Source organism: Narcine bancroftii, chromosome 1 (assembly GCF_036971445.1).
Source record: "Narcine bancroftii isolate sNarBan1 chromosome 1, sNarBan1.hap1, whole genome shotgun sequence".
In the NCBI taxonomy this organism is placed as follows: Eukaryota; Metazoa; Chordata; class Chondrichthyes; order Torpediniformes; family Narcinidae; genus Narcine; species Narcine bancroftii.
In genome coordinates, this window is record NC_091469.1 from 241,480,592 (window position 1) to 241,507,746 (window position 27,155).

The window sequence follows — 27,155 nt, forward strand, 5'->3', positions numbered from 1 at the left end:
CTCAGCATTGTACATTCTCCCTCCATACTGTTACCACCCTGTGGCCCCCTCTGTTGGTTGTGGTCCTTCCCCACAGTGCCCTCATGTGGGCAACACCAAGCTTCAGTGCGACCCTCTGCACATACTCCTGCAGCCTGGAATGAGCCAGTTGACAGTATTCCCTCACCAACATCTCCGTGGACTGAAGGACCAACAGGTTTCAGGATGACCAAAGTGCATCTTTCACCAAGTTGATGGACTGGAGGTCGGACTCAGAATATGTCCCCGGAAACATCCCGTAGATCAGAGAGACTCTGTCACGCTGCCACTGGGGATGAACTGTGACACACTCTGTGAATCTGCATTCAGCAAAGAGGTGGGCGACTTTCCCCACTCCACGACAGCCATCCTGAGGACAATGTACCTGAAGGGTGATGTTCTGGTTGTACAAGGAGGATCTAACTGTGAGGGCTCCTGTCACTGCCAGCCAGGCCAAGTCCTGCTGATTGTTGGTGAGCCCTGGCAATGAGGCCTTCTGCCAGGTGATCTGGATGTCAGCTCAGGAAATTATCCCACCAGTTCTATCGAGTCCTCATCTCTCAGTTTCTGCAGGACGTTCTGAGCAGACCCCTGCCAAATGGCTTTGTGGTGAAAGGAAACACTTTTCCACAGAAGGAATAGATAAGATAGAAGCAGGGAGGTTGTTTCCACTGGCGGCTGAGACCAGAACTGGGGACAGAGCCTCAAGATACGGGGGAGTAGATTTAAGACAGGGATAATGAGGACAATGTATGAAGTGCTGGAGGGACTCAGCAGTTCACGTCACGTCCATGGAAAGGGAGCCCTTCTTAATTATGCCCAAAATCAGGAAAACATGCAAATAGAGTGGGGTGGGGGGAGGAGCACAGATCAGCAAATGGATAAAGAGCCAAGAGGTGATGGGAAAGGTTCAGGGGGCTGTAAAAGATGCTGTCTGATCAGGGAAAGAAATGGGGGAGGGAGGAAGGAAGTCAGAGGGATGGTAAAAAGAGAGGGTTATTGTGAGAAGTGCCTTCACATTCACAAAATATGCTTGAGACAAAAGTTGAGAACAAAGAACATTTATTTACATTTACAACATTGCAAGGTTGGGTACTCTCCCCCTACCTCGGGAAAGTACACCGAGGGCAGGAAGCTTCTTTGTTTTTATACATTTTTCAATTCACCTCCCTTACATTTTTCTTACATTTATACTTCTTGGATTGGTTTGGCACTTTTCCCTATTCGCCTGACTCTTAACTGACTCCGACTTTCTCCTATCCTGTACTCACACCTCCTTTCCCCACCCCCTATTAAACAAGCTCTTTGTGTGTGTATGTGCATATTTCTTAAATTCCTCTGTTATCTTGTTTACTCTGTTCTGCTGTTTCTCATGCGCCATTTTACACAAAGAACATTTTAGCTTTTTTCTTGCTTTTTCTTTCTACCTTCTATAACTGTTTCAGAACTCCTAACATTAAAATAATAACTGTTTCTAAACTCCTGCAATTAAAATAATAACCATTTCTAAACTCCTTTAATTAAAATAATAACTGTTTCTAAACTCCTACAATCCACCCCTTAAAAAGAGCTACGCTTTCAAACCTGTCTAAATAATAGAGGTTTCTTTTTCCCATAGTTTCAGAAGGTTCTCTGCCGCCTCAGCATAATCCTGTTGTTGCAGAACCATAATGGGACTGATTTGACGAATGGCTCATCTAACCAAACACTGGAGGCAAGGAAGGATGTAAGGGATCAGTATTAAGGCAAGAAGTATAAAGGCAGAAAAGATAAGTGCTAAATGTATCCATGACCAGGAGCCACTAAACCATTTAGACAACCATGAGCCAATGGTGGGGTGCCATGTTTGCACAGGCACATGGGAGAGTTTCCGTATACCTGAAGAGATATCTTTAACAGCTTGTCCATTATTATCAATTGTAAGGCAGCAATTGGAGAGATTCAGCTTGCCACACACACCACCTTCTGCAGCCAATAAATAGTCCAGGGCTAGGCGGTTCTGATAAACGGTAGCCCGGATTTGCTGTTGTTCCTCTGCCAACAAATCTAAGGCAGTAGCTGTCTGGTTAGTAATTACTTCTAGGTCAGCCTGCAAACAGATTAGACAATTAAGCATGTAAATTGGAGTTTGGTACCCCCATGAACCATCCTGTGCCCACATAGCCGGTCCATAGTATGAAATTATGCATTCAGGGGGCCAGTCATCCCCCCATTTTCTGATCTCAGCTGAACGGCGTTGTATGGGGGAATGTAATCAAGTGGAAATATGTTCATCGGAATCTGGAGGAAGAAGATGGAAATGTGGTTGAATCATAGCAATACAACAAGTCCCACTCCAGTCAGGTTCAAGGTATGTATAAAACATATTCCCACAAATTCAATATAAGCTGTCGGGTGCATAGCCGGAAGGACTAGAATCTTCCCAGAAGGATGTCAGCGCAGGAATGGCCTGATAAGGGTTGAAACCAGTGCAATTCCAAAACTCAACGTCGGCAAGGTCAGATGTGTCATTAATGGGAACCGAGGGTACACAGGGAACATCTGATCGATTAGAAAGGGACAGGAAGCCGGTAGGCGGGGTTGGAACCCAATTTTCACTAGTGATATTATTCCAGCGCCGGCAAGCCAAATCGCCCTTTGGGTACCTGCCATGTTCTTTTACCAAGCACTCAAAGCCTCGTGGATGATTTTACAACTTCAAAGATTCACGGGATCGACCAGAAGTGCTAGTGGAAAGATTGGAGGCAAGAAGTGTACGATCATCTAATGGCTCACCTCTCCATGGCCAAGTTCCATCCTGGGTTGGGCCGCTACAAATCCAACAGTTACGAACACCAAGCTCCTGGACGGTAAGTTGACGTAAATCAACCCATAGGTTATCTCCAAGTCTATGCCTATTGGCTTGTATTCTTGCCCTCTCGTATAAGTTCTTTTGAGACTCGTGGCAAAACAGTGATCACGTTGGTACCACTATACTTAGAACCTGCCCGCAGTGAAATCACTTCCTTCACTAGAGGGTCTCCCGGTTTGCCTAATTTGGAGGCACAGAAGGGTCCCGGGGGGGGGGGAGGGGCAGGACAGGAAAAATCTATTTCTTGACCTACCTAGGGGAGAACTCTCTCCTAGACTTAGAAAAATGGTATATGTCTCAGAGGCAAAAGAACAATTGTCGTTCTTTCTTGGGACTACACAACCCTCCTTCGTCCCCATCCACTTCTTAAAATACTTAATCTCCCTAAGCTCAACATCATTACCCGAAGTGCTGCCCCTCTTCCAAAAGGACTTAACAAATTGGGAGCAAGACGGAGTGGAGGCAAAAGAAATGAGGAAAATAAAGAAAAATACAAACAAGGACATTATTATTATACATAAATCAAATTTTTCATTGCTAGGATGTCGCTCCGACTGCCAATATGAGCCTTCTAGGTCAGTGGAGATATTCTCGAGGGACTGGTGATAACATTTCGCCCTCTGGACATGAGTCCATCCTTTTTCAAGTGTTTGTACAGCAGTATCTGTAACTAGAAGGACACAAAAAGGTCCATCCCAGGTTGGCGACAACTTGACATCTTTCCAACTCTTTATCAATACCCAGCCACCGGGTTGAATGGTATGTATGGGGAATTCCAAAGGCGGCGTCTGTGCTAGAATCCCCCTTCTTCTCAGATCAGCCAACGTGGTGGAAAGTTCCTGCAGATACTTAGATATAAATTGGTCATTTGCCTCCGGTATTGGGAGGTCTGTATGGGAGCCGAACATCATTTCATTTGGGGAGACGGCAATATCACGACAGAGAACGGTATGAATACGAATCAAAGCCAGGGGTAAACATTTAAACCAGGAGAGACCTATCTCAGCACACAGGCGGGTGAGCTGAAGTTTACTCCCATGGATGCCTCCTTTGCGCCCTCATCTGCCTGTCTGTTACCTCAGTCTTCAGGGCTTTCCCCTACCTGATGTCCCCGGACATGGACCACGGCCATCTCCTTAGGCAGCATTAAAGCATCCAAACATTTGATTATTAAATTTTCATGGACTAATTTTTGGCCCTTTCCTGTAATTAACCCCAGTTCCTTCCAAATTTTTCCAAAGGTATGGACAACTCCAAAAGCATATTTAGAATCTGTGTAAATTGTTCCTACTTTCCCCTGTAGTCCCTGGAAGGCTCGACACAGCGCATATAATTCGCATGTCTGAGCAGACCAGCTTCGATAACAGAACCATCTTTTCCATCCACTATGCCATATCCACTGTAACGAGTTCCTTCTATACAATGAGAAGAACCATCTATTAACCATCTCTCTCCCTCACATAGAGGCTCATCCCCTAGATCATTTCATATCTTAGTCTGCAAATCTATCATTTCCAAGCACTCATGTTCCAGCTGATCATAGGCCGTCTCACTTGACGAAGATACTAAGAATGCAGCTGGGTTCTGGTCCCGATTAGTAACCAGCGTCAGGTCATCTCGGTCCATCAAAATTGCCTCATATTTTAGCATTCTCAAATCAGTCAACCACCTCCCCGCACTCTGTAACAGAATAGTTTGGACGTTGTGCGGAGTATGGACAGTCATGGGTGCACCAAAGGTAATCTTTCGACCCTCTTCTACCAGGACAGCGGTGGCAGCAATAGCCTGGACACACTCCGGCCATCCGCGGCAAACTGGGTCCAATACTTTGGACAAAAACGCCACTGGTTGCCAGAGCCCCATTCGCTCCTGGGTCAATACACCCGTAGCTGCCCCATCCTTTGCATTAGTAAATAACTCAAATGGTTTATTCAAATCAGGTAATGCCAACACTGGAGCCTTGGCGAGACAACTCTTTATCCTCTTAAATCCCTCCATTTCTTCCTCTGTCCAGACAACAAAAGAATTATCTAGGCCAGCTAACTTATCATACAAAAATTTTACCAAACTAGAATAATTTTGTATCCAAATTCGGCGATATCCCACCAGACCAAGGAACTTCCTGAGCTCTCAGGAATCCTTGGGAGGTGGGAACTACAAAATGCCACGTATTCTCTCTGGGCTTATTCGCCAACACCCCTGACTAATTAGATGGCCCAGGTATTTTACCTCTGGCTGCACAAATTGCAATTTCGCCTCACTTACTCTCAGCCCCTTTTCTCCCAGAAAGTTTAACATATCCACCGTTTGACAGCCTCCTGTTCTTTTCCTGTGATTAATAAATCATCTACATATTGTATTAGTTGACAGTCTGATCTTTTTGGAGCTTCTTCCAACACTTGTTCTAATACCTGGCCAAACAGATTAGGGGACTCTGTAGAGCCTTGCGGGAGAACTGTCCAGCGATACTGGTTCTTTCGTCCAGTATGCGGGTTTTCCCATTCAAAGGCAAACATGTCCCTATTACCCTCATCCAGAGGGCAAGCCCAAAAGGCGTCTTTCAGGTCCATCACACTAAACCATTTACTATTTGGATCTATTTTTCCCATAATTGTATAAGGATTAGGCATAATGGGGTATCGGGCCAAAATCACCTTATTTAATTCTTGTAGGTCTTGTACCAGCCGATAAGTACTTTCTGGTTTTCGTACTGGCAGTTTTGGGGTGTTAAAGGGGGACATACAGGGTTCAAGTAACCCATCCAATAATAATTGATCAATTACGGGTTGCAGTCCCTTCCTTCCCTCCATTGGGATTGGATATTGCTTTCGTCTGACAATATGATTGGGGTCTTTTAGCGTGACCCGAAGTGGGGGAACATCCAACCCCCTTCTATTTCCCTTCTTGGCCCACACCTTGGGGTCGATCAACTCATGATCTTCTTGGGTCAATGTGTAGAACTGGACCCCAATTCCCTTTCCTTGAGGCCGGGTCCCAATACCCAATAAATCCTGCAAATCCTGTCCCAGCAGGCAGACTCCTGCCTGGGGAACCAGTAGAATGTCTCCCCTTATTACTTTTCTCCCCATTTGTATCAAAGTTAGATCCCCCTACCCCTGAAATAATCACCCTCCTGTTAAAAACTGTTCCCTTGGGTTTAGTTAAAACACTAGAACGAGCAACTCCCGAGTCCACCATAAAAATCAAATCTTCTTCGTGGGGTCCTATGCTTAAGTTTACCAATGGTTCTCCATGCTGCCCCACGGCACTCTTTGCGAGAGAACTCTGACTCCCCTGATCTTCCTCCTCCATCAGGACATAGGATCGTGTGTCCCTGGCCCTCTGGGGGCATTCCTTCTTGAAATGTCAATAGTAACAAACCTTGGGCCCTGTCTGCCATCCCTTGTTGGGACCACCTCTTGGAGCCCCTGCTCGTGGTCGGGGACCCTGGGGTTCGTCCCATTCTTCAAATCCTGGCCCTCCTCTTTCTCTCATTCCCATCCATCCGCCCAGACCATTGGTCCGGCGTCTTTGACTTCTCTGCTGCCCATTTACGACTTCCTTTACCGCCTGCATTAATATCTTCGCCTTTCCTTTCTGCTTATCCTGACTCCTTTAGACATATGCCCTTTGGGCTATTTGTAGGAGCTGGGATAATCCCTGTTCATGCCAATTTTCAGTCTTTTGAAGTTTCTTTCGTATATCTGGGGCTGAGTTTGTAACAAATCCTGTCAAAACTAATTGTTCCCCAACTGGTGACTATATCCAATCCTCCATATTGTTGTATTGCTGCCCGCAGTCTAGTCAAAAAGGCCGAGGGGGTTTCCTCTGGGCACTGGGAAACCTTGAATGCTTTCTTAAAATTCTGTCCTTTTGGTACTGACTCCCTCACTCCCTTTATCAGGTTCACGCTGTATTCTTCCATCCGGGTGCGACCATCTACCGTCCCCTTATCCCAGTGTGGATTGACCAGAGGGAATTTGTCCTCTCCAGCAACTGCTCCTGGACCTCCCTGGTGTTCCCGATCCCACACCCTAATTCCAGCTTGTCTAATCATTCCTCTCTCATCTAAAGAAAATAAAGCTTTGAATATAGACATTAACTCATCCCAGGTGTAAATGTTAGGTCCCAGAAACTGATCTAATTGCTCCGCTCAGGCTTGAGGATCTTCAATTAAAGACTTCATTTCCCGTTTAAAATTTCTCACTTCTGTGCTAGTCAAGGGGACATTTACAAAGCCTATTCCACCCCCTGGACCTCCCAAGGGTACCTCGCGAAGGGGAAATATTTGCACCTGAGAAGGGTCCGGTCCCCAGGCTCCTGATGGAACTGGATCTTCCTTATGATGTCTGGGACCCAAAGCAAATTCCCCAGCTTTCTCTTCGTGAAGTTTTTCCACACTGCTCTTCTAATAATCCCGTACAGTCTGGGTTATATACCTGGGGGGGGTAAGAGGCGGCAGAAGAACCTTAGCTTGTAACCTAGTCCTTATCATGTTTTCTCGTTCATTTTCATTGATGAGTCTCGGAGGGGTTGGAGTGGCAGACATAGGAAGGGGAGGAATAAAGTGGGCAGGGAGGAGAGGGCAAGGGAGGAGCCGGCTCAGGATATGGTGGAGGTAATGCCTGCAAGGAGTCCCAATTTTCAGGAAGAGGAGCCAAAGGCTCCTGTTCCTTAGATTTCACCGGATCCCTTGATTTCATCACCATCTGGTCAAATTCTACAACCAGCAGGCAGCATAATCTCTACTTTCGGAGTCCTCGGGTCTATGCTCATAAAGCCAAGTATTCAACGCCTGGCATACCCAATCCTCATCTGAACCGTATTTTGGCCAAAATACTGAAGACCCCTTAATTGGATTCTCAGGCCACTCGTGGCAACAGTACTGGATCATTTTCTTTTTATCTTTCCCGCGGGTCTTTCCCGCACCCCAATTCATCAATTGCCTCCCCAATGGGCTTCCCGGGGGAATTCTATCATTCGGTCCTATTCTCAGATCTTTCTTTTTGCTCCCTCCCCCACCCATGGTGGATAAAGTTGCCTCCCCAATGGGCTTCCTGGGGGAATTCTATCAATCAGTCCTATTCTCAGACCTTTTTGCTCCCTCCCCCACCCATGGTGGATAAAGTTGCCTCCCCAATGGGCTTCCCGGGGGAATTCTATCAATCGGTTCTATACTCAGACCTTTCTTTTTGCTTCCTCCCCCACCCATGGTGGATAAATCAGTCTTACTCGGCTGTCAAGCCTTTCCAGCACGTCACTCGCACGGCTGTCCCGTCCTTTGTTCTCAACTTCTCTTCTCGGATATCACTCGCTACATCCACTGGCCGGACACTCGATGACCAGGAGTCCGGCTAAATCAGCCGGGGTTCACCAACCCCCTTTCAGACAAGCACCAGTCAGTGGAGGGAGTGTGATCCCAGACGAGCCCCCAAGTTGTGAGAAGTGCCTTCACGTTCACAAAATATGCTCGAGACAAAAGTTGAGAACAAAGAACATTTATTTACATTTACAACATTGCAAGGTTGGGTACTCTCCCCCTATCTCGGGAAAGTACACCGAGGGCGGGAAGCTTCTTTGTTTTTATACATTTTTCAATTAATCTCCCTTTACATTTTTCTTATTTATCCTTCTTGGATTGGTTTGGCACTTTTCCCTATTTGCCTGACTCTTGACTGACTCCAACTTTCTCCTATCCCATACTCACACCTCCTTTCCCCACCCCCTATTAAACAAGCTCTTTGTGTGTGTACGTGCATATTTCTTAAATTCCTCTGTTATCTTGTTTACTCTGTTCTGCTGTTTTTCATGCGCCATTTTACACAAAGAACATTTTGGCTTTTTTCTTGCTTTTTCTTTCTACCTTCTATAACTGTTTCAGAACTCCTAACATTAAAATAATAACTGTCTCTAAACTCCTACAATTAAAATAATAACCATTTTTAAACTTCTTTAATTAAAATAATAACTGTTTCTAAACTCCTACAGTTAGAAAAATTGGAGGTTGATATTGATGCCATCTATTTGGAGTTAAGAATAACTGCAGATGCCAGGTTCGAGTGCAATACACAGACATCACCAGACTGTGAATGCTACCAGCCAGAATACCCTCCACGGTACACATGTAGAAGTTTCTGAGAGTCTTCGGTAACATACTCACACACCTCATAAAGTATAGCTGCTTACCTGCCTTCTCATGATTGCATCAACATGGAGAATCCAGGACAAATCCTGAGATGTTAGGCCCTTTCATCACAGGCCTCCACCTGGAGCCCAGATACCACCACGGAGGTAAAACATAAAATAACCTTTCATGGAGTACCTCTAAAAGGTTGCTCCTGTGTCGCATTCATTTTGAGCGGTGCCTCGTAGCACCCTCCAGATCCGATGGAGGAGGGGCAACTGTTGTTGTAGTACCACCTGTCATAAATACACGGCAGAGCAATGGCTGCCTTCCCTACCCATAATCCCCCACATAGCTGAAATCCTGCGTTTCCCAGAAGTTTTAGCTGCATGGGGGATTATGGGTAGGGAAGACGGCCATTACTCTGTCGAGTTTTGAGCCGCAGAGAATAGCCCTGAAGGCCAAAGTGGCCGAGTGAGGAGGTCACAGGCCACACTGGCCGCCCCTGCCCTGACGGCTCCTGCTGCCCGATGCCCCCGCGGACCACCCCTGACCTAAAGGCTTCTGCTGCCTGATGGCCCCCGCCGGCCGCCCTGGTCTTGAGAGGGTCATGAGGGAGAGGGGTGAGAGGGGAGATGGGTCATGAAGCCATCCGCCTAGTTAAGACCAGTCGCTGTAAGTTCATGTGGGGCGGCAGAATGCAGCGCTCTGACAATTATACTTCCTGAGAGGGACTGCAGTCGGCAACTTGGAGCCGGCTACAGTGCATTCAAGAAGGTAAGTCTCCTAACGTAAGGGCGGAAAACCTCCGCCTTTACAGTCAGACTTTTTCTTTGCATGAAAGGGCCTGTTGACTCTCTCCACTATGGAGACCTCGAAGAGGACTGAGTCCAGTTCTCCTGAAGAGAGCAGTGAATGTTACCTTGTTGAAAGCATTTAGGACACAGATGGACAGATTTTTAACCGAATGGGGAATTAAGAGTTTTAGGGAGCGGGTGGGTAAATGGAGCTGAGTACATGGACAGATCAGCCTTGATATTGAATGGCAGAGCATGCTCAATGGGCCAGATGGCTCACTCCTGCTCCTGTTTCTTACATTGAGGTGAACATGCAGCTGTCAAGAAGTGGAAGCTCAGTGAACACAGAGAGGAGAAAAAAACAGAAGAGTGAGATGGTTGGGGGCTGGTATGGAGCAGAAACACAGACAGGAGGGGAGATACCAGGATGCTCCCAGTGTGGCCCCAGCTGAACTGAATGGCCTTGTCTTTGTTCTCCACATTGAGTGTATTACAGAGATACAAGGGGATGAGAGACAATTTTCAAATACAGCTTCTTTATTTGGTACAGATCCAGGACATGAAATTCAATTCCTGTTATTGGATGACACAGTTAGCGAAACGTTATTATAGCACCAACGACCCAGGTTTGAATCCTTTAAGGAGTCTGTACATTCCCCCTGTAAATGGTAGGTTAATTGGGCAGCACAGGTTTCATGGGGCGGAGAGTCATCAACCGTGCTGTTTTGTTGTTTTTTTTAAATGATCAGTCACTAACATTGACAGAGAGCATCCAAAGCAACCAACATATTAAAAGACTCCCCCCTTCCTAGACACACTCCCTTTACCCTCCACCCCCTGGAGAAGAAGATTCACCAGTGAGAGATCACACCCCACCAGATTCAAGGACAGTTTCTTTCCCATGTTATCAGGCTCTTGAATGATCCTCACACTTGTAAAATAATGCTGCTTTTGACTTGTACTGACTGATCTGTCCCTGTAACTGCACTCCTGCACTGTGACTTATTTACTGGACTATGTATGGGATGTCCAGCTGGATTGCTCCAAAACAAACTTCCTCACTGCACCTTTGCACACGTGACAATAAACTTGAAGCTGGAAACAAATTGAAAAAATAGCAACAAGACCAAGAACTGTTTAGATTTGTGGCCTCAATAACTGCAAGACTCCAGTCCATCCTGGTATTTGAATGAGTGAAGTTTAAATATTCCACACTCTGCAAATTTCATTTGTGAACATGTTGGTGTTTCACTAGGCTGCTCAACTGAGTGAACTCTTCCCACATTTGGAGCAGGTGAATGGCCTCTCCTTGGTGTGTCCTCGCTGGTGGGTCAGCAGGTGAGAAGACTGGGTGAACTCCTTCCTGCACACGGGGCAGACAAACGGCCTCTCCCCAGAGTGGACCCGTTGGTGGATCAGCAGGTGGGAGGACTGGGTGAAGCCTTTCCCACACTCGGAGCAGATGAAGGGCCTCTCCCCGGTGTGTTCCCGCTGGTGGATCAGCAAGTGGGACGACTGGGTGAACACCTTCCCGCACTCAGAGCATGTGAATGGCTTCTCTCCAGTGTGTTTTCGCTGATGGGTGAGCAGGTGGGAGGACTGAGTGAAGCCCTTCCCACACTCAGAGCAGAGGAATGACCTCTCCGCGGTGTGTTTTCGCTGGTGGGTCAGCCAGTGGGAGGACTGGGGAACCCCCTTTCCACACTCGGGGCAGACGAATGGCCTCTCACCGGAATGGACCCATTGGTGGGTCATCAGTTGGGAAGACTGGGCGAAACCCTTTCCGCATTGGGGGCAGATGAACGGCCTCTCCCCAGTATGAATCCGTTGGTGAGTCAGCAGGTTGGAGGCCTGGGTGAAGCCCTTACCGCACTCAATGCAGGTGAAGGGCCTCTCCCCAGTGTGGACCCGCTGGTGTATCTGAAGATTGGACTTGTTGGTGAAGGCTTTCTCACACTCATGGCAGGCAAATGGCTTTTCCCCAGTGTGGACCCGCTGGTGCCTCAACAAGTTGGAGGTCTTGGTGAAGCCCTTGCCACACTTGAAGCAGGTGAAAGGCCTCTCCCCCGAGTGGATCCGCTGGTGGGCTAGCAGGACGGACAACTGGGCAAACTCCTTTCCGCATTTGGGACAGATGAACGGCCTCTCCCCTGTGTGAAACCGCTGGTGTCTCAGCAGGTGGGAGGACTGGGTGAAGCCCTTCCCACACTCAGGGCAGGCAAACTGCCCCTCACCAGTGTGGACCCGCTGGTGGGTGAGCAGGTGGGAGGACTGGATGAAGCCCTTCCCGCACTTGGAGCAGATGAATGACCTGTCGTTGCTGTGAATCTTCTGGTGGGTCAGCATGTTTGATCGATCGCTGAAGCCCTTGCCGCACTCAGGGCAGGTGAAGGGCCTCTCGCCAGTGTGGACCCACTGGTGCCTCTTCAAGTTGCGAGACTCACTGAATCTCTCGCCGCACTCAGGGCAGGGAAAGATCATCTCCCCCTTGTGCATCCGCCGGTGTATCTCAAGGTTGGACAGCCTGGTGAAGGTCTTCTTGCATTCGGGGCAAACGAACTGCTTTTCTCCAGTGTGACACTGCCAGTGTCTCAGCAGGTGGGAGGACCGTACGAACCCTTTCCCGCACTCAGAGCAGGTGAACGGTCTCTCCCCGGTGTGACCCCGCTGGTGCCTCCGCAGGTTAGAGGTCTGGGTGAAGCCCTTGCCGCACTTGGGGCAGGTGAAGGGCCTCTCCCCGGTGTGGCCCCGCTGGTGCCTCCGGAGGTTAGAGGTCTCAGTGAAGCCCTTGCCACACTCAGGGCAGGTGAAGGGCCTCTCCCCAGTGTGGACCTTCTGGTGTTTCATTAACTGACTTGACCTTTTAAAGTTCTTTCCGCAGACGGAGCACTGAAATGGGTTCATCGCTGCTGGGACAAGAGGGTGTGACCAGGGAATAAATCAATGGAATCCTGCCCCGGGGCGCACAGCATGTTCTCAGCCCGATGGAGGCTCCCGGTAGGCTGGGCAGCAGGTTAAATCAACACCAAGGCTGGGACCCAGGGAAAAGCATTCTCTAACCAGGCGTTGCAAGCTACGGAACTACGGGAGCCTCTGTCTCTGTTCTTGGACCCGATGCTGTGCTCTGTTCCTGGCATTCAATGTTGAATCACCTTCGGTCCCCAACAAGCGCCTTACCCGGGATGAAATGTCAACTCCCCCAGGAGGTGCATACATGGTACTCAGATTGGTGGCAGTGGAACCCTTTGCCTAGTGTGCAGCTTTGTGGTTAGCGAACAAACCTCCTCTGTGGAAATGCAGATGGGGAGAGTGATGGCCAGGCACTAGGAGCTGGGGTTGCATCCGACACTCAGGGAGTGATTTAAAATCCAGCCGAGGAAACCTCTCGCAATGCTGCAATGTTCATGGATGCGATATCTGTTGCTGACTGTAATACAAAAAGATCATACGCAGTTTAGGCCATTCGGCCCATCAAACTCACCCCGCCATACCATTTATTATCCTTTTCAACCCCATTCTCCTGCCTTCTCCCCCCACCAACCCTTGATTCCCTTCCTACCGCCACCTTAAATATCCCCAATGAATTGGCCTCCACAGCCATTTGTGGCAACAAATTCCACAAATTCACCACCTGCGTAAAGAAATGCCTCCTCTCTGTTCTAAAGGGATGTTTTGTATTCCGAGGCTGTGCCCTCTGGTCACAGACTTCCCCACCACAGGAAACATCCTTTCCATATCCAGGCCTTTCAGTATTCCATGGGCTTCAATGAAACCTCACCCTCATTCTTCTAAACCCCAGCAAGTCCAATTCCAGAGCTTCGAATTCTCCTTATAGAAAAATCCAGGGATCCTTGTAAACCTCCTCTGGGCCCCTCTCCAATAACCCTTCCTTTGATATGGACACCAAAACTGTGCTCTCACCAATGCTTCAGAAAGCCTCATTACATCCCTACTTTTATATTTTCTCTCTCTGGAACTGAATTGCAGCATTCCATTTGCCTTCCTTATCACTGATTCCAGTTGCAAGTTCACCTTTAGGGAGTCTTACATGAGAACTCCCGAGTCCCTCTGTGCCTTCATTCCTTCCACCAAAGTGTATGTTCATGGACGTCTGGACACCGCACTCCATCTGCCATTTCCTTCTCAATCTTCCTCAACACCACCCGCCCCAGGTATAATCAGCAGGGAATAGGTGAATTGCTTGAGGAATACAAGGAGTATAACAAAATCTTAAGAAAGAAATTAGAAAGGCTAAAAGGAGATATGAAGCTGCTTTGACAGGGAAAGTAAAAATAAATCCAAAGGGTTTCTATAGGTAAATTAAAAGTAAAGGAATAGTGAGGGATAAGATTGGACCCCTTGAAGATGAGGCGGGTAGGCTCCGTGAGAAGCCATGATGGGAGAAATTTTAAATGATTTTTTTATTCAATGTTCACTGAGGAAAAGAATATTGAGCCAGATTAAGTGAAGAAATATGGTAGGGAGCTCATGGATAATTTAAGGATTAATGAGGAGATAGAGTTGGATATATTAAAAAAGATCAAGGTGGATAAATCTCCAGGTCCTGACAATATATTCTCTAGGACCATGAGGGAGGTTAGTGGACAATGAATGAGAGTGTTGACAAAAACATTTAACATGTCACTGGCCATGGGGGAAGTGCCGGAGGGTGGCTTAAGTTGATCCGTTGTTCAAAAAAGGTTCAAAAAGTAAACCTGGTAATTATAGGCCTGCAAGTCTGATGTCGAGAGTGAGTAAATTAATGGAAAGTGTTCTTAAGGATGGTATGTACCGGGATTGATTCTGAGTAGTCAGCATGGTTTTATACATGGTAGATCGTGTTTAACAAATCTTACAGTTTTTCGAGGAGATTATTAAAAAGGTTGATGATGGGAAGGCAGTGGATGTTGTCTATTTGGACTTTAGTAAGGCTTTTGACAAGGTTCCCCATAAGAGGTTAGTAAGGAAGGTGGAAGCATTAATGATGAAGTAGCAAAATGGATTCAGCAATGGTGGATGGAAGACACCAGAGAGTAGTGGTGGAAAATTGTTCGTCAAATTGGAGGCCAGTGAATTGTGGATCAGTACTGGGTCCACTGCTGTTTGTCATATATATTAATGATTTAGATGATAGGGTGGCAAATTGGATTAGTAAATTTGCAGATGACATAAAGGTTGGTGGTGTTGTGGACAGTGAGGGGATTGGGAATTTCAGGAAGGTGCAGGATCTTAGGAGAAAGAGTTTATAGAATGCCTAAAGGATGGCTTTGTGGAACAGCTAGTTGATCAGTCCACCAGAGGATTGGTAGTTTTGGATTGGGTGATGTGTAATGAACCTGAGGTGATTAGGGATTTAAAGGTTGTAGAGCCCTTAGAAGTAGTGATCACAACATGATAGAGTTCAGCTTCCAATTAGAAAGGGGAAAAAATGATATCAGGTATGTCAATATTTAAGTGGAACAAAGGGAATTACAGTGGTATGAGAGGAACTGGCCCAAATTGACTTGAAAAGTAAGCTAGATGGGAGAACAGCAGAGCAGAATTGGTTGATATTTCAACAAGAAATAAAGAAAACACGGGATATATATATTCCAATGAAAAGGAAAATTATGAATTGTAAAATGATGCAGATGTGGCTAACAAGAGAGGTTAAAGCTAAAACAAAAGCGAGGGCATACAGGATAGCAAAAATTACTGGAAAAGCAGAGGACTAGGACATTTTTAAAAACTTAGAGAGAGACAAAGGAAGTCATTAGGAAAGAAAAGATGAATCATGAAAGGAAATTGGCAAATAACACAAAAGGATACTAACCATATAACCATTTACGGCACGGAAACAGGCCATGTCGGCCATTCAAGTCTGCACGGTTCACTAGAACAACACCACTAGCTCAACCCTCCTGCTCTCTGCCCATAACCCTCCAACCCCCTCACCTCCATGTGCACATCCAACCTTCTCTTAAATGACAGAAGGGACCCTGCCGCAACTATCTAATTCGGAAGACAATTCCATTCTGCCACCACTCGCTGAGTGAAAAAGCATCCTCTAATATTTCTCCAAAAGTTTTGCCCCCTTATCCTTAACTCATGCCCTCTTGTTCCAACCTCCCCTGCCCTCAGAGGAAACAGTCTGTTTATGTCGAGTCTATCTATCAAGTCCCCTCTCAGTTGTCTCCATTCCAATGAATAAAGTCCCAGTCTCCTTAATCTCTCCATGTAATCCAGATGCTGTAAGCCAGGCAATGTCCTTGTAAACCTCTCTGCATCCTCTCCACCTTATCTATATCCTTCTATAATTTGGAGATCAGAACTGAGCACAATACTCCAAACCAGGCCTCACCAATGTCTTAAACAGCTGCAGCATTACTTCCCAGCCCCTATACCCTATACTATGATTTATTAAGGCCAGCATCCCATATGCCCACTACATGGGATTCCATCCTCAGTGAACTCTGTACCATAACCCCCAGGTCCCTCTGCTTCCCTCAATGCCCTCTCCTTAACTGCATATGTCCTATTCTGGTTATTTTTACTGAAATGCAACATCTTGCACTTGTCTATATTGAATTCCATCTCCCATCTTTCAGCCCACTCTTCCAAACAAACCAAATCCTTCTGTAATCCAAGAAAACCTTCCTCACTATCCACCGCTCCCCCTATTTTCGTATTGTTTGCATATATGCTTACCCAGTTAACCACACCCTCCTCTAAATCATTAATATAAATGATAAACCACAAGGGACCCAGCACCGATCCCTGAGCCACCCCGCTTGTCACAGGCTTCCAACCTGACAGACCGTTGTCCACCATGACTCTCTGCTGTCTATTTTCCAGCCACCTCTGAACCCATGTCACAATCTCTCTACTAATCCCTAGTGACTGAACCTTCTTTATTAACCTTCCATGCGGAACCTTATCAAAAGCCTTACTAAAATCCAAATAGATCACATCCATCTTTTTTGTCACTTAATTTTACCAGAAAACCAGAGCTCCCTCAAACCTTTGGTCTTCCCTTTCAGCCTGACTAGAACCTAAAGATCCCTGTACTTTCAAAATCTCACCCCTAAATGTCCTCCAAATTTCCTCTAAATCATTTCTGGCAAAAAGATCAGCCCACACAACTCTCTGCAAATCCCTTCTCATTTCTCCAAATCTGGCCTTCCCCCACTCGAAGACCTTCAACCTTGGACCCGACCTATCCCTTTCCATCAATAAGCTAAAGCTAATGGATGCGTGATCACTAGATCCGAAGTTCTCTCCAATGCTCACCTCCATCACCTGACCCACTTCATTTCCAAACAACAGATCTAACACTGCTCCCCCTCTAGTTGCTGTCTCAACACATTGCTGCAAAAAGCAATCCTGAACACAATGCATAAATACTAAGCCATCCTGCCCTTTTACTGACTGCGTTTCTCTATCTATGTTTGGAAAATTGAAATCCCCAAACACCACCACCCTATTTCTACTGCACATCTCACCCATTTCCTTGCACATTTACTCTTCTAGTTCCCTTTCCCCATTTAGAATCCTATAATATACCCCCATAATAGTAACCTCACCCTTCTCGTATTTCAGTTTCACCCACACTGCCTCTCTCAATGAGCCCTCCAGTCTATCCTGCCTCAGCACTGCTGTAATATCCTCCCTGACAAGTAATGCCACACCTCCCACTCTTAATCTACCAACTCTGTCACATCTAAAGCAGCAAAATCCTGGAAGATTTAACTGCCAGTCACAACCTCCTTCAAACACCTCTCGCTAATGGCCACAACATCATAATGCCATGTGTCAATCCACACCTTTAGCTCATCCAGCTTCCTTACTATGCTCCTTGCATTGAAATAAATACATCTCAAGGATCTCCTACATCCTACCTTCTGCCTATCCTTCTCTCTACCATTCTCACAATTGTCACTACAACATCTTTTTACTACTTCTGGCTGTTCCTCCCTCAAATTATTTAAACATGTCTCTTTCCTTATCCAGAGATTACATCCTTAGTGGTCCTCCTTTTAAGCTCCCTAAACAACTTCCTATACTCATTTTGCAGGACAACTTCCTCCTTCCTTCCAATATCATTGATACCAACATGTACCACAACCTCAGGCTCCTTACCCTCCCCTTTTAGGATGTTCTGAACATGCATAGTCACATCCTGGACCCTGGCACCAGGGAGGCAAACCACCATCTGTTTTCCTTATCACGTCCACAAAAACCTCCGTCTGTCCTCCTAACCATTGAATCCCGTATGACTATTGCCCTTTTCCTTTTATCCCTTCCTTTCTGGGCCACAGAAGATGACACCACACCTCTGCCCACCATAGTCTGACTATCCCCCTCCTTAGTACTCAAGGTGGAGGACCAATTTATTTAAAAAAATTTATTTTTTATTTTTTTTTTTAAACTTTATTTAAAATTTTATGACATGAATAAAATAAAAATTACATTTAAAGAAATAATAAAAAATAAAATAATAAAAATTAGAATACTACATCATTAAACTACACAAATTAACCCCCCCAATAATTATAACACAACATTAATCATCTAATTTAAAATTAATCCAACCCTCTCCCCAAAATAAAGAGTGAAGAATTAATTAACAATGTTGTAAATAAAATAGAAAAAACCCCACTTACGAAAAAAAGGATAAAACTTAACAACAACAAAAAAATTACTAACAAAAAAATATCAATACTAAAATAATACCCTTAAACATATATTTAAATCAAACATAATTCATGTATTTAACAAATAAAATCCACTTTAAAACTAAATTCAAATATTAAAATCATATATCAACCACATATCTGTTATACAAAAAATCATAATTAATAATACATAAATACAGAATTTCTATTAATACCAAGTTTCCTTTATAATTCATCGAGAGAACAAAAACATCCCTTAGATAAACAATCAGATAAACTTTTTATTCCCTTCCCCTCCCCTTATATAAAAAAAGAAAAAAAAAAGTTCAAACTCTTATAAAATTCTCCATATTCTTCATTTATATCTTCAAAATTCTCTATCAAAATTAACTTAATTTTATTAAACTCTTCTCCCTCAATGTATTTGTACTTAATTTTCTTCTTCTTATCACCTTTCTCCTCATGTTCCTCTTCATCTAATTCAACATCCTCAATTTTTGACTTTTTATCTTCTGTGACATCATCCTCTTAAAAAAGAAAGAAAAAAGAGAAACCCCCCCAAAAAGAGAAAAAAAAGGAGAGAAAAAAACCTCCTAATTCTCTATCAATTACAATCAAAACAAAGAGTTAAAAAAATAATTATTATTTATTTTTAAAAAATAATTAAAAAAAACCTTCACTTCTTAACCCAAAAATTAAAAAGAAAAAAAAAAACAGGTCGGAGGTCACAACTACCTCCTCCTGTTTAAACCGCCCAAAGCGGTAACTCCCCCAAAATATTGGGTGTGCGATAACTCACAGGTAGCTGATGACTTCTGGAAACTAGTGCCCACCCAGTTCCCTCTCCCAACTCCCATTTCATTAAACTATCATCATTGTTTACACTATTTAAACTCTTTTCAAAAAAAAGATAAAAGATTTATTTTTTTTTAAATTAACGTTACCTCTTCGATCACCATTGCTTCCATTTCTTTTAAAAATCTGGATACCACCTGTAAGGTAAAACATCATGAGATGGGAATGTGTAAGGAGTTACCCTGTGCAGGGCTGTAACAAGAAGGGGAGGTGTCCTTGTACTCCTGTTAGGTAAAACATCATGAGATGGGAATGTGTAAGGAGTTACCCTGTGCAGGGCTGTAACAAGATGTGAATGCATCCTTGTACTTACAAGATAAGAGAGACATTGATGGATTGAGAGGCAGGAAGCTAGCAGGGAAAGGATAGCAACAGTTTTAGTCATTGGACAAGTAATGATATGATGATGTTCTAAGCACGTATCCAAGGGTATAAAAAATCATCATTTTGCTGATAACGGCAGAATGCATTCTCCGACTAACATTGTTAGTCGCAAGTGTTACAATCCGGTAATAAAGAACAAAGAACCCTGATTTCGACTCAGTCTGGTGTTTGTCTCACTCATTCATGAACAAAGCAGACCTAACACACCTTACATCTCTACTCTCTTTGGAGACCTTGAAGGACTACATCATTCCTGAAACTGCATGATTGGTAGAGACTAAGCAAAGTCCATAACCTCTTTAGGATTGTCAAAGAATTTTGGCTAATTTCCATCCTAAAAAATCTTCAGTACCGCAGAATACCTGAATGTTGCCCTATATTTTTTTTCCCACAACCGTTCTTTCACAGAATTAAATTCACGTCATAATAGCATAGTATTAAATCTCCATCTTGAAGCTTTCTGAACATCTTGTGAACTCAAATATTCTAATAATAATAATGAATGATCCGAAACCAATCTAGCCTTATACTCCACAGATGTAACCCTATCCTGAAAATGTGCTGATATTAAAAAATAATCAATTCTAGAAAAAGAATTATGTCACGAGGAATAAAAAGAAAAATCTTTCTCTGTAGGATTAACTCTTTGCCAAATATCAATTAAATTCAAATCTGCCATCATATTAATCACTTGGATTGCCATCTTAGACTTCTTAATTACTCTTGAGTACTTACCCAATAAAGGCTCCAACACCACATTCAAATCTCCCCCAACATCACATTAGAGTTTGATTGTCCAAGTAATAAAGACATATCCACAACAAAGGCTGTATCCTCAACATTAGGAGCATAAACATCAAGCAAAGTCCATGCCTACAATTTAATTTTAATAATCTTCCACCAATTTTCTCTTCACTCTGTAACTAAAATGGTAGATTCATATGTACCAAAATTCCCACACCTTTTGCCTTAGAATTAAACAAAGAATAAAAAACGTGCCCAACCCATTCACGTTTGAGTTTCAAATGTTCCTTATCTATTAAATGAGTTTCCTTTGCCATTGCGACCACCGTTTCTTCCATTTCTTCCAGAAATCAAATTCCCTTCTTGCAGCTCTGCCCTCTTTGGAAACCATGGAGGACTACGTCGTTCCTGGAATTGCGTAATTGGTAAAGACTGAGCAAAATCCATAGCTTCTTTAGGATTATCAAAGAACTTTGGTTGATATCCATCCTGAAAAATCTTCAGTACCGCAGGGTATCTAAATGTTGCCTTATATCCTTTTTTCCACAATAATTCTTTCACAGAATTAAATTCACGTCGTTGAAACATAATTTCCTGACTCAAATCCGGATAGAAGAAAACACGATTACTCTGAACCATCAAAGGAGATTTGTTTTGCTGTGCATTTCTAATAGCCATATGTAAAATAGTCTCTCTATCACAGTAATTTAAACAGCGAACCAGAACAGGTCTTGGATTCTGTCCTGAAAAAGGTCTCCTTCTCAAAGCTCTATGAGCCCATTCAATATTAAACCATCAGAAAACTTATCTTGTCCCAATATTTGTGGAATACATTCAGTGAAATTTTTTCTTGGATCTGGCCCTTCTATGCCTTCTGGCAAGCCGACAATTTTCACATTATTCTGTCTGGATTGGTTCTCCAAATAATCAACCTTTTTTGCTAAATTTTTATTCTGAATCTGTAACGTTTCAATTGTTTTATTCACATCTTGCAACTCATCTTGTACATCAGATAATCCTTGATCACACATCTCAAGTCTTTCAATAGTTTCAACTTTAAAAGCTCCATAATCAGCCATCTGTTGAGTATTGACATCCACCAATGCATTAATCTTAGAAGTAAGATTATTCATAGAATCACCTAAATGCATCATTGAAGAAAATATCTTATGTTCAAGGCTCTTGAAAAGTATATTAACATCAGTAGATCCAGACATGGTGGGATTCTGCTGTTCTTGTGGAATCAGAGGACCTTCTATCCCTTCTTTTAATTTAGTAGCTTTTCTTGCAGTTTGACTCCGTGTAAGAGCCCCTGCCACAGACCCCCCAGAAGTATCAGGAGGCTGATGATCAGGGTTATCTTTGATCCAAACCTCCTTTAAAAGCTTCATTACATCAGTATCTGGAAGAGCTGATATAACTGGTGGTACAGTCAAATAACAACTCTTTAACTCTCCAACTGGTGGCACCCCAGCTAATTCAGGAGTCAAAGTCTCAGTAGACGTTGTTTGAAATACTGGCATCTGGCCAGCCCTTTGTTCTAAAGGCAGCTGAAAACGACCTTCAGAAAGACTTAAGGAATCAGAACGGAGCTCCAAGGCCGAATTCTTCGCTTGTTTTCCTGGATCCATTTCACGCTGAGTCGTGGCTTTTTGTAAACAAGCAGGCTCAGAAAATTTCGGAAAATATAATTTTTTAACAATCTGTTGATGTTTCCTTTTACTTTTTTTAACAAATGTACCATTAGGTATTAATTCAACATCTCATACTATTTATAAACTTTTTAAAAAAGTTTTAACGGGCACTTAAAGACAAAACAATAAGTTAGAGTCAGGAGAGGACTGGAAGGCACGTCTGTTCCTTACGCCATCTTGCCACGCCCCCCAAAATTTTTTTTATTTTTTATTTTTCACACTATAAACCATATTGATCAAGATACACACATTTTCATTCTTAAATATATAGTGTCGTTTTCTCCCCCTTCTCTCCTCCCTCACCTCCCCTCCCATTTATTTAAAGTTCAGAATATAAGATACATTAAACCCGTTAAACAATGTTGTCACTCAATAAAAATAAACAAGAAATTCCACTGAGTCAGTTCTTTTCATTATCTTCTCCTTCTGTCATTTTAGGTGGTAGATGTCCCCGGTAGGTTTTCTCTATTGTGTTTCATGTATGGCTCCCATATTTGTTCAAATATTGTAATGTTATTTATTAAATTATGTTATTTTTTCTAATGGAATACATTTATTCATTTCTATATACCATTGTTGTATTCTCAAGTTATCTTCTAATTTCCAGGTTGACATAATACATTTTTTTGCTACAGCTAGGGCTATCATAACAAATCTTTTTTAGTGCTCCATCCAAATCAAGTCCAAATTCTTTGTTTTTTATATTACTTAGGAGGTAGATCTCTGGGTTTTTTGGTATATTGCTTTTTGTGATTTTATTTAGTATCTGGTTTAGATCTTCCCAAAATTTTTTCACTTTCTCACATGTCCAAATTGCATGAACTGTTGTTCCCGTTTCCTTTTTACAGCAAAAACATCTGTCTGATACTGTTGGGTCCCATTTATTTTACTTTTGAGGTGTAATGTATAGCCTGTGTATCCAGTTATATTGTATCATACGTAACTTCGTGTTTATTGTTTTTTCAATGGTTCCGGAGCATAGCTTCTCCCATGTTTCATTCTTTATCTTTATGCTTAGATCTTGTTCCCATTTTTGTTTGGTTTTACCATTTGTTTCCTCGTTCTCCTTTTCTTGTAGTTTAATATACATGTTTGTTATAAATTTTTTGATTATCATTGTGTCTGTAATCACATATTCAAAATTACTTCCTTCTGGTAACCTCAGACTGTTTCCCAATTTGTCCTTCAAGTAGGATTTCAGTTGGTAGTATGCCAACATTGTATCGTAAGTTATATTATATTTATCCTTCAATCGTTCAAAGGATAATAATTTATTTCCCGAAAAACAATCTTCTATTCTTTTGATCCCTTTTTTCTCCCATTCTCTAAAGGAAAGGTTATCTATTGTAAAAGGGATTAGCTGATTTTGCATCAGTATTAGTTTTGGTAGTTGGTAATTTGTTTTATTCCTTTCTACATGAATTTTCTTCCAAATGTTGAGCAGATGATGCAATACTGGAGAATTCATACGCTGTACTAATTTTTCATCCCATTTATATAATATGTTCAGGTATCTTCTCCCCTATTTTATCTAGTCCTAATCTAGTCCAATCTGGCTTTTCCCTTGTTTGATAAAAATCTGATAGGTATCTTAATTGTGCGGCTCTATAATAATTTTTAAAGTTTGGTAGTTGTAAGCCTCCTTGTTTATACCATTCTGTTAATTTATCTAGTACTATCCTCGGTTTCCCCCCTTTCCATAAAAAAATCCTTATTATTTTCTTTAAATCCTTGAAAAATTTCTCTATTAAGCGTATTGGTAATGTCTGAAATAGGTATTGTATCCTTGGGAAAATGTTCATTTTAATACAGTTTATCCTTCCTATCAGTGTTAATGGTAAATCTTTCCAATGCTCTAAGTCGTCTTGTAATTTTTTCATTAGTGGATAATAATTGAGTTTATATAGATGGCCGAGGTTTTTATTTATTTGTATACCTAGATATCGCATTGTTTGCGTTTGCCATCTGAATGGTGATTCTTTCTTAAATTTTGAGAAATCCGCATTATTCATTGGCATTGCTTCACTTTTATTTGCGTTAATCTTGTACCCCAACACTTCTCTATATTCCTTCAATTTCCTATGTAATTCTTTTATTGATATTTCTGGTTCTGCTAAGTATATTATAACGTCATCTGCAAATAGACTGATTTTATATTCTTTGTCTTTTATTTTTATCCCTTTTATTTTATTTTCTGTTCTTATCAGTTCTGCTAGTGGTTCTATGGCTAATGAGAACAATAAAGGAGATAGTGGGCATCCCTGCCTTGTTGATCTGCTTAAGTTAAATTGTTTTACTGTCACTTTCGCCAATGGCCCCTTATATAATGCTTTAATCCAATTAATATATTTCTCTGGTAAGCTGAATTTTTGTAGTACTTTGAATAACTAATTCCATTCTACTCTGTCAAAGTCCTTCTCTGCATCTAACGCAACTGCTACTGTTGGAGTCTTATTTCCTTCTACTGCATGAATTAAGTTAATAAATTTACAGATATTGTCTGTTGTTCGTCTTTTTTTAATAAATCCAGTTTGGTCTAGATTTACTATTTTTGGTACATAGTCGGCTAATCTGTTTGCTAATAGTTTAGCTATTATCTTATAATCTGTGTTAAGTAAAGATATTGGTATAATATGACGCTGGTGTAAGTGGATCTTTCCCTGTCTTTGGTATTACTGTAATTATTGCTGTTTTACATGACTCTGGTAAGCTTTGTGTTTTATCAATCTGGTTGATTACTTCCAGAAGGGGAGGAATTAATAAATCTTTAAATGTTTTATAGAATTCTATTGGGAATCCATCCTCTCCTGGTGTTTTATTGTTCGGTAGTTTTTTTTTATTATCTCCTGTATTTCTTCTATTTCAAATGGTTTTGTTAATTTATTTTGTTCCTGTTTGTAATTTCAGTAGTTTAATTTTAGTTAAAAATTCATCTATTTTATCTTCTTTCCCTTCATTTTCTGTTTGATATAGTTGTTCGTAGAATTCTCTGAAGTTTTCATTAATCTCCGTTGGATTATATGTGATTTGCTTGTCTTTTTTTCCTTAATGCCAATACCATTCTCTTCATTTGTTCTGTCTTAAGCTGCCACGCTAGAATTTTGTGCGTTTTTTCTCCTAGTTCATAATATTTCTGTTTTGTCTTCATTATGTTCTTCTCCACCTTATATGTTTGTAGTGTTTCATATTTTATTTTTTTATCTGTCAATTCTCTTCTTTTAGTTGTGTCTTCCTTCATTCCTAATTCTTTTTCTATATTTGCTATTTCCCTTTCCAACTGTTCTGTTTCCTGGTTGTAGTCCTTCTTCATCTTAGTTACATAACTTATTATTTGCCCTCTGATGAACGCTTTCATTGCATCCCATAGTATAAACTTATCTTTCACTGATTCCGTATTTATTTCAAAGTACATTTTAATTTGTCGTTCAATGAATTCTCTAAAATCCTGCCTTTTAAGTAGCATGGAGTTTAATCTCCATCTATACATTCTTGGTGGGATGTCCTCTAACTCTATTCTCAATAACAGGGGTGAGTGGTCCGATAATAGTCTAGCTTTATATTCCGTTTTCCTAACTCTCTCTTGCATGTGAGCTGATAACAGGAATAGGTCTATTCTAGAGTATGTTTTATGTCTGCCCAAATAATATGAATATTCCTTTTCCTTTGGGTGTTGTTTCCTCCATATATCCAAAAGTTGCATTTCTTGCATCGATTTAATTATAAATTTGGTTACTTTGTTCTTTCTATTAATTTTTTTCCAGTTTTATCCATGTTTGAATCCAAATTAAGATTGAAATCCCCTCCTATTAGTATGTTCCCTTGCGTGTCTGCTATCTTCAAAAAAATATCTTGCATAAATTTTTGATCTTCTTCATTAGGTGAATATACATTGAGTAAATTCCAAAACTCCGAATATATCTGACATTTTATCATTACATATCTCCCTGCTGGATCTATTATTTCCTCTTCTATTTTGATTGGTACATTTTTACTGATTAATATAGCTACTCCTCTAGCTTTTGAATTATATGATGCTGCTGTTATATGTACTATCCAATCTCTCTTTAATTTCTTGTATTCCACTTCAGTTAAGTGTGTCTCTTGTATGAATGCTATATCAATTTTTTCTTTTTTCAGTAAATTTAAGTTTCTTCCTTTTGATTTGGTTATGTATTCCATTAATATTTAAAATCATATAGTTCAACATAGCCATTTCATACTTTGTTTATCTTTCCTTTCTGTTTTCTCATCATCACCTTTCCTTCTTACCCATTTCTGCTCTTTTTTTGAACACATTATAAGACAACATTTCTAAAACATAAAATATTTCCATTATTCTCCTATCTAAAATTCCTTTAACCCCACTATCCCCTCCCCTTCCTGAGTTGCCCTTTGTCCCTTGTCGGGCAACCACATCTCCCCTCTCCATTTGGATTTGCGAAATCACTCGCAAGCGTCAACTGATTTCGCAGTGACCGTAATTCTTCCCCACCCAGCCCCCTAGAAAAGATTTTAATCTTCATATATAACAAAGGTCACTCTCTTAATTCCCTCCTTACTTCCTTTCTTCCCTTCTTAATTCTTATCTATACTCTATTTTTTTTTATAAATACACACACATATATATATATAATCTCCCCATATACACACACATACATATAGTTTGTGGTCATTTTTGTTTTCGTTACATGTCTTCATCTCTCTGTCTGTTTTGTAGTTGTTCTGCAAATTGTCGTGCTTCCTCCGGATCCAAGAATAGTCTGTTTTGCTGCCCTGGAACAACTATTTTAAGTACCGCTGGGTACTTTAGCATAAATTTATATCCTTTTTTCCATAGGATCGTTTTTGCTGTATTAAACTCCTTCCTCTTCTTCAGGAGTTCAAAACTTATATCTGGATAGAAAAAAAAATTTTGACCTTTGTATTCCAGTGGTTTTTTGTCTTCTCTTATTTTCCTCATTGCTTTCTCCAATATATTTTCTCTTGTTGTATATCTTAGGAATTTTACTAGAATGGATCTTGGTTTTTGTTGTG

The 27,155-nt window shown here is 42.0% G+C and overlaps 1 protein-coding gene and 1 long non-coding RNA gene across 2 annotated transcripts in view; both read right to left on the minus strand.

Annotated features, from left to right (window-relative positions):
• Positions 1 to 1,063: 1,063 nt before the first annotated feature.
• On the minus strand, positions 1,064 to 7,565 carry LOC138740828 (uncharacterized). The gene is made up of 2 exons (XR_011343176.1): positions 7,164 to 7,565; positions 1,064 to 3,717 (listed from the first exon to the last, which is right to left on the minus strand). It is a non-coding gene; the product is annotated as an uncharacterized lncRNA (long non-coding RNA).
• Positions 7,566 to 10,309: 2,744 nt separating this feature from the next.
• LOC138740712 (zinc finger protein 420-like) overlaps positions 10,310 to 27,155 on the minus strand; it is a 29,852-nt gene continuing 13,006 nt past the window's right edge. Inside the window, exons 2-3 of the mRNA XM_069893765.1 lie at positions 19,389 to 19,436; positions 10,310 to 13,217 (exon numbers count right to left, since the gene is read on the minus strand). Coding sequence (XP_069749866.1) covers positions 11,051 to 12,694 — 1,644 coding nt within the window. The 5' untranslated portion in view covers positions 12,695 to 13,217; positions 19,389 to 19,436 and the 3' untranslated portion in view covers positions 10,310 to 11,050. The remainder of the gene's footprint in view (positions 13,218 to 19,388; positions 19,437 to 27,155) is intronic.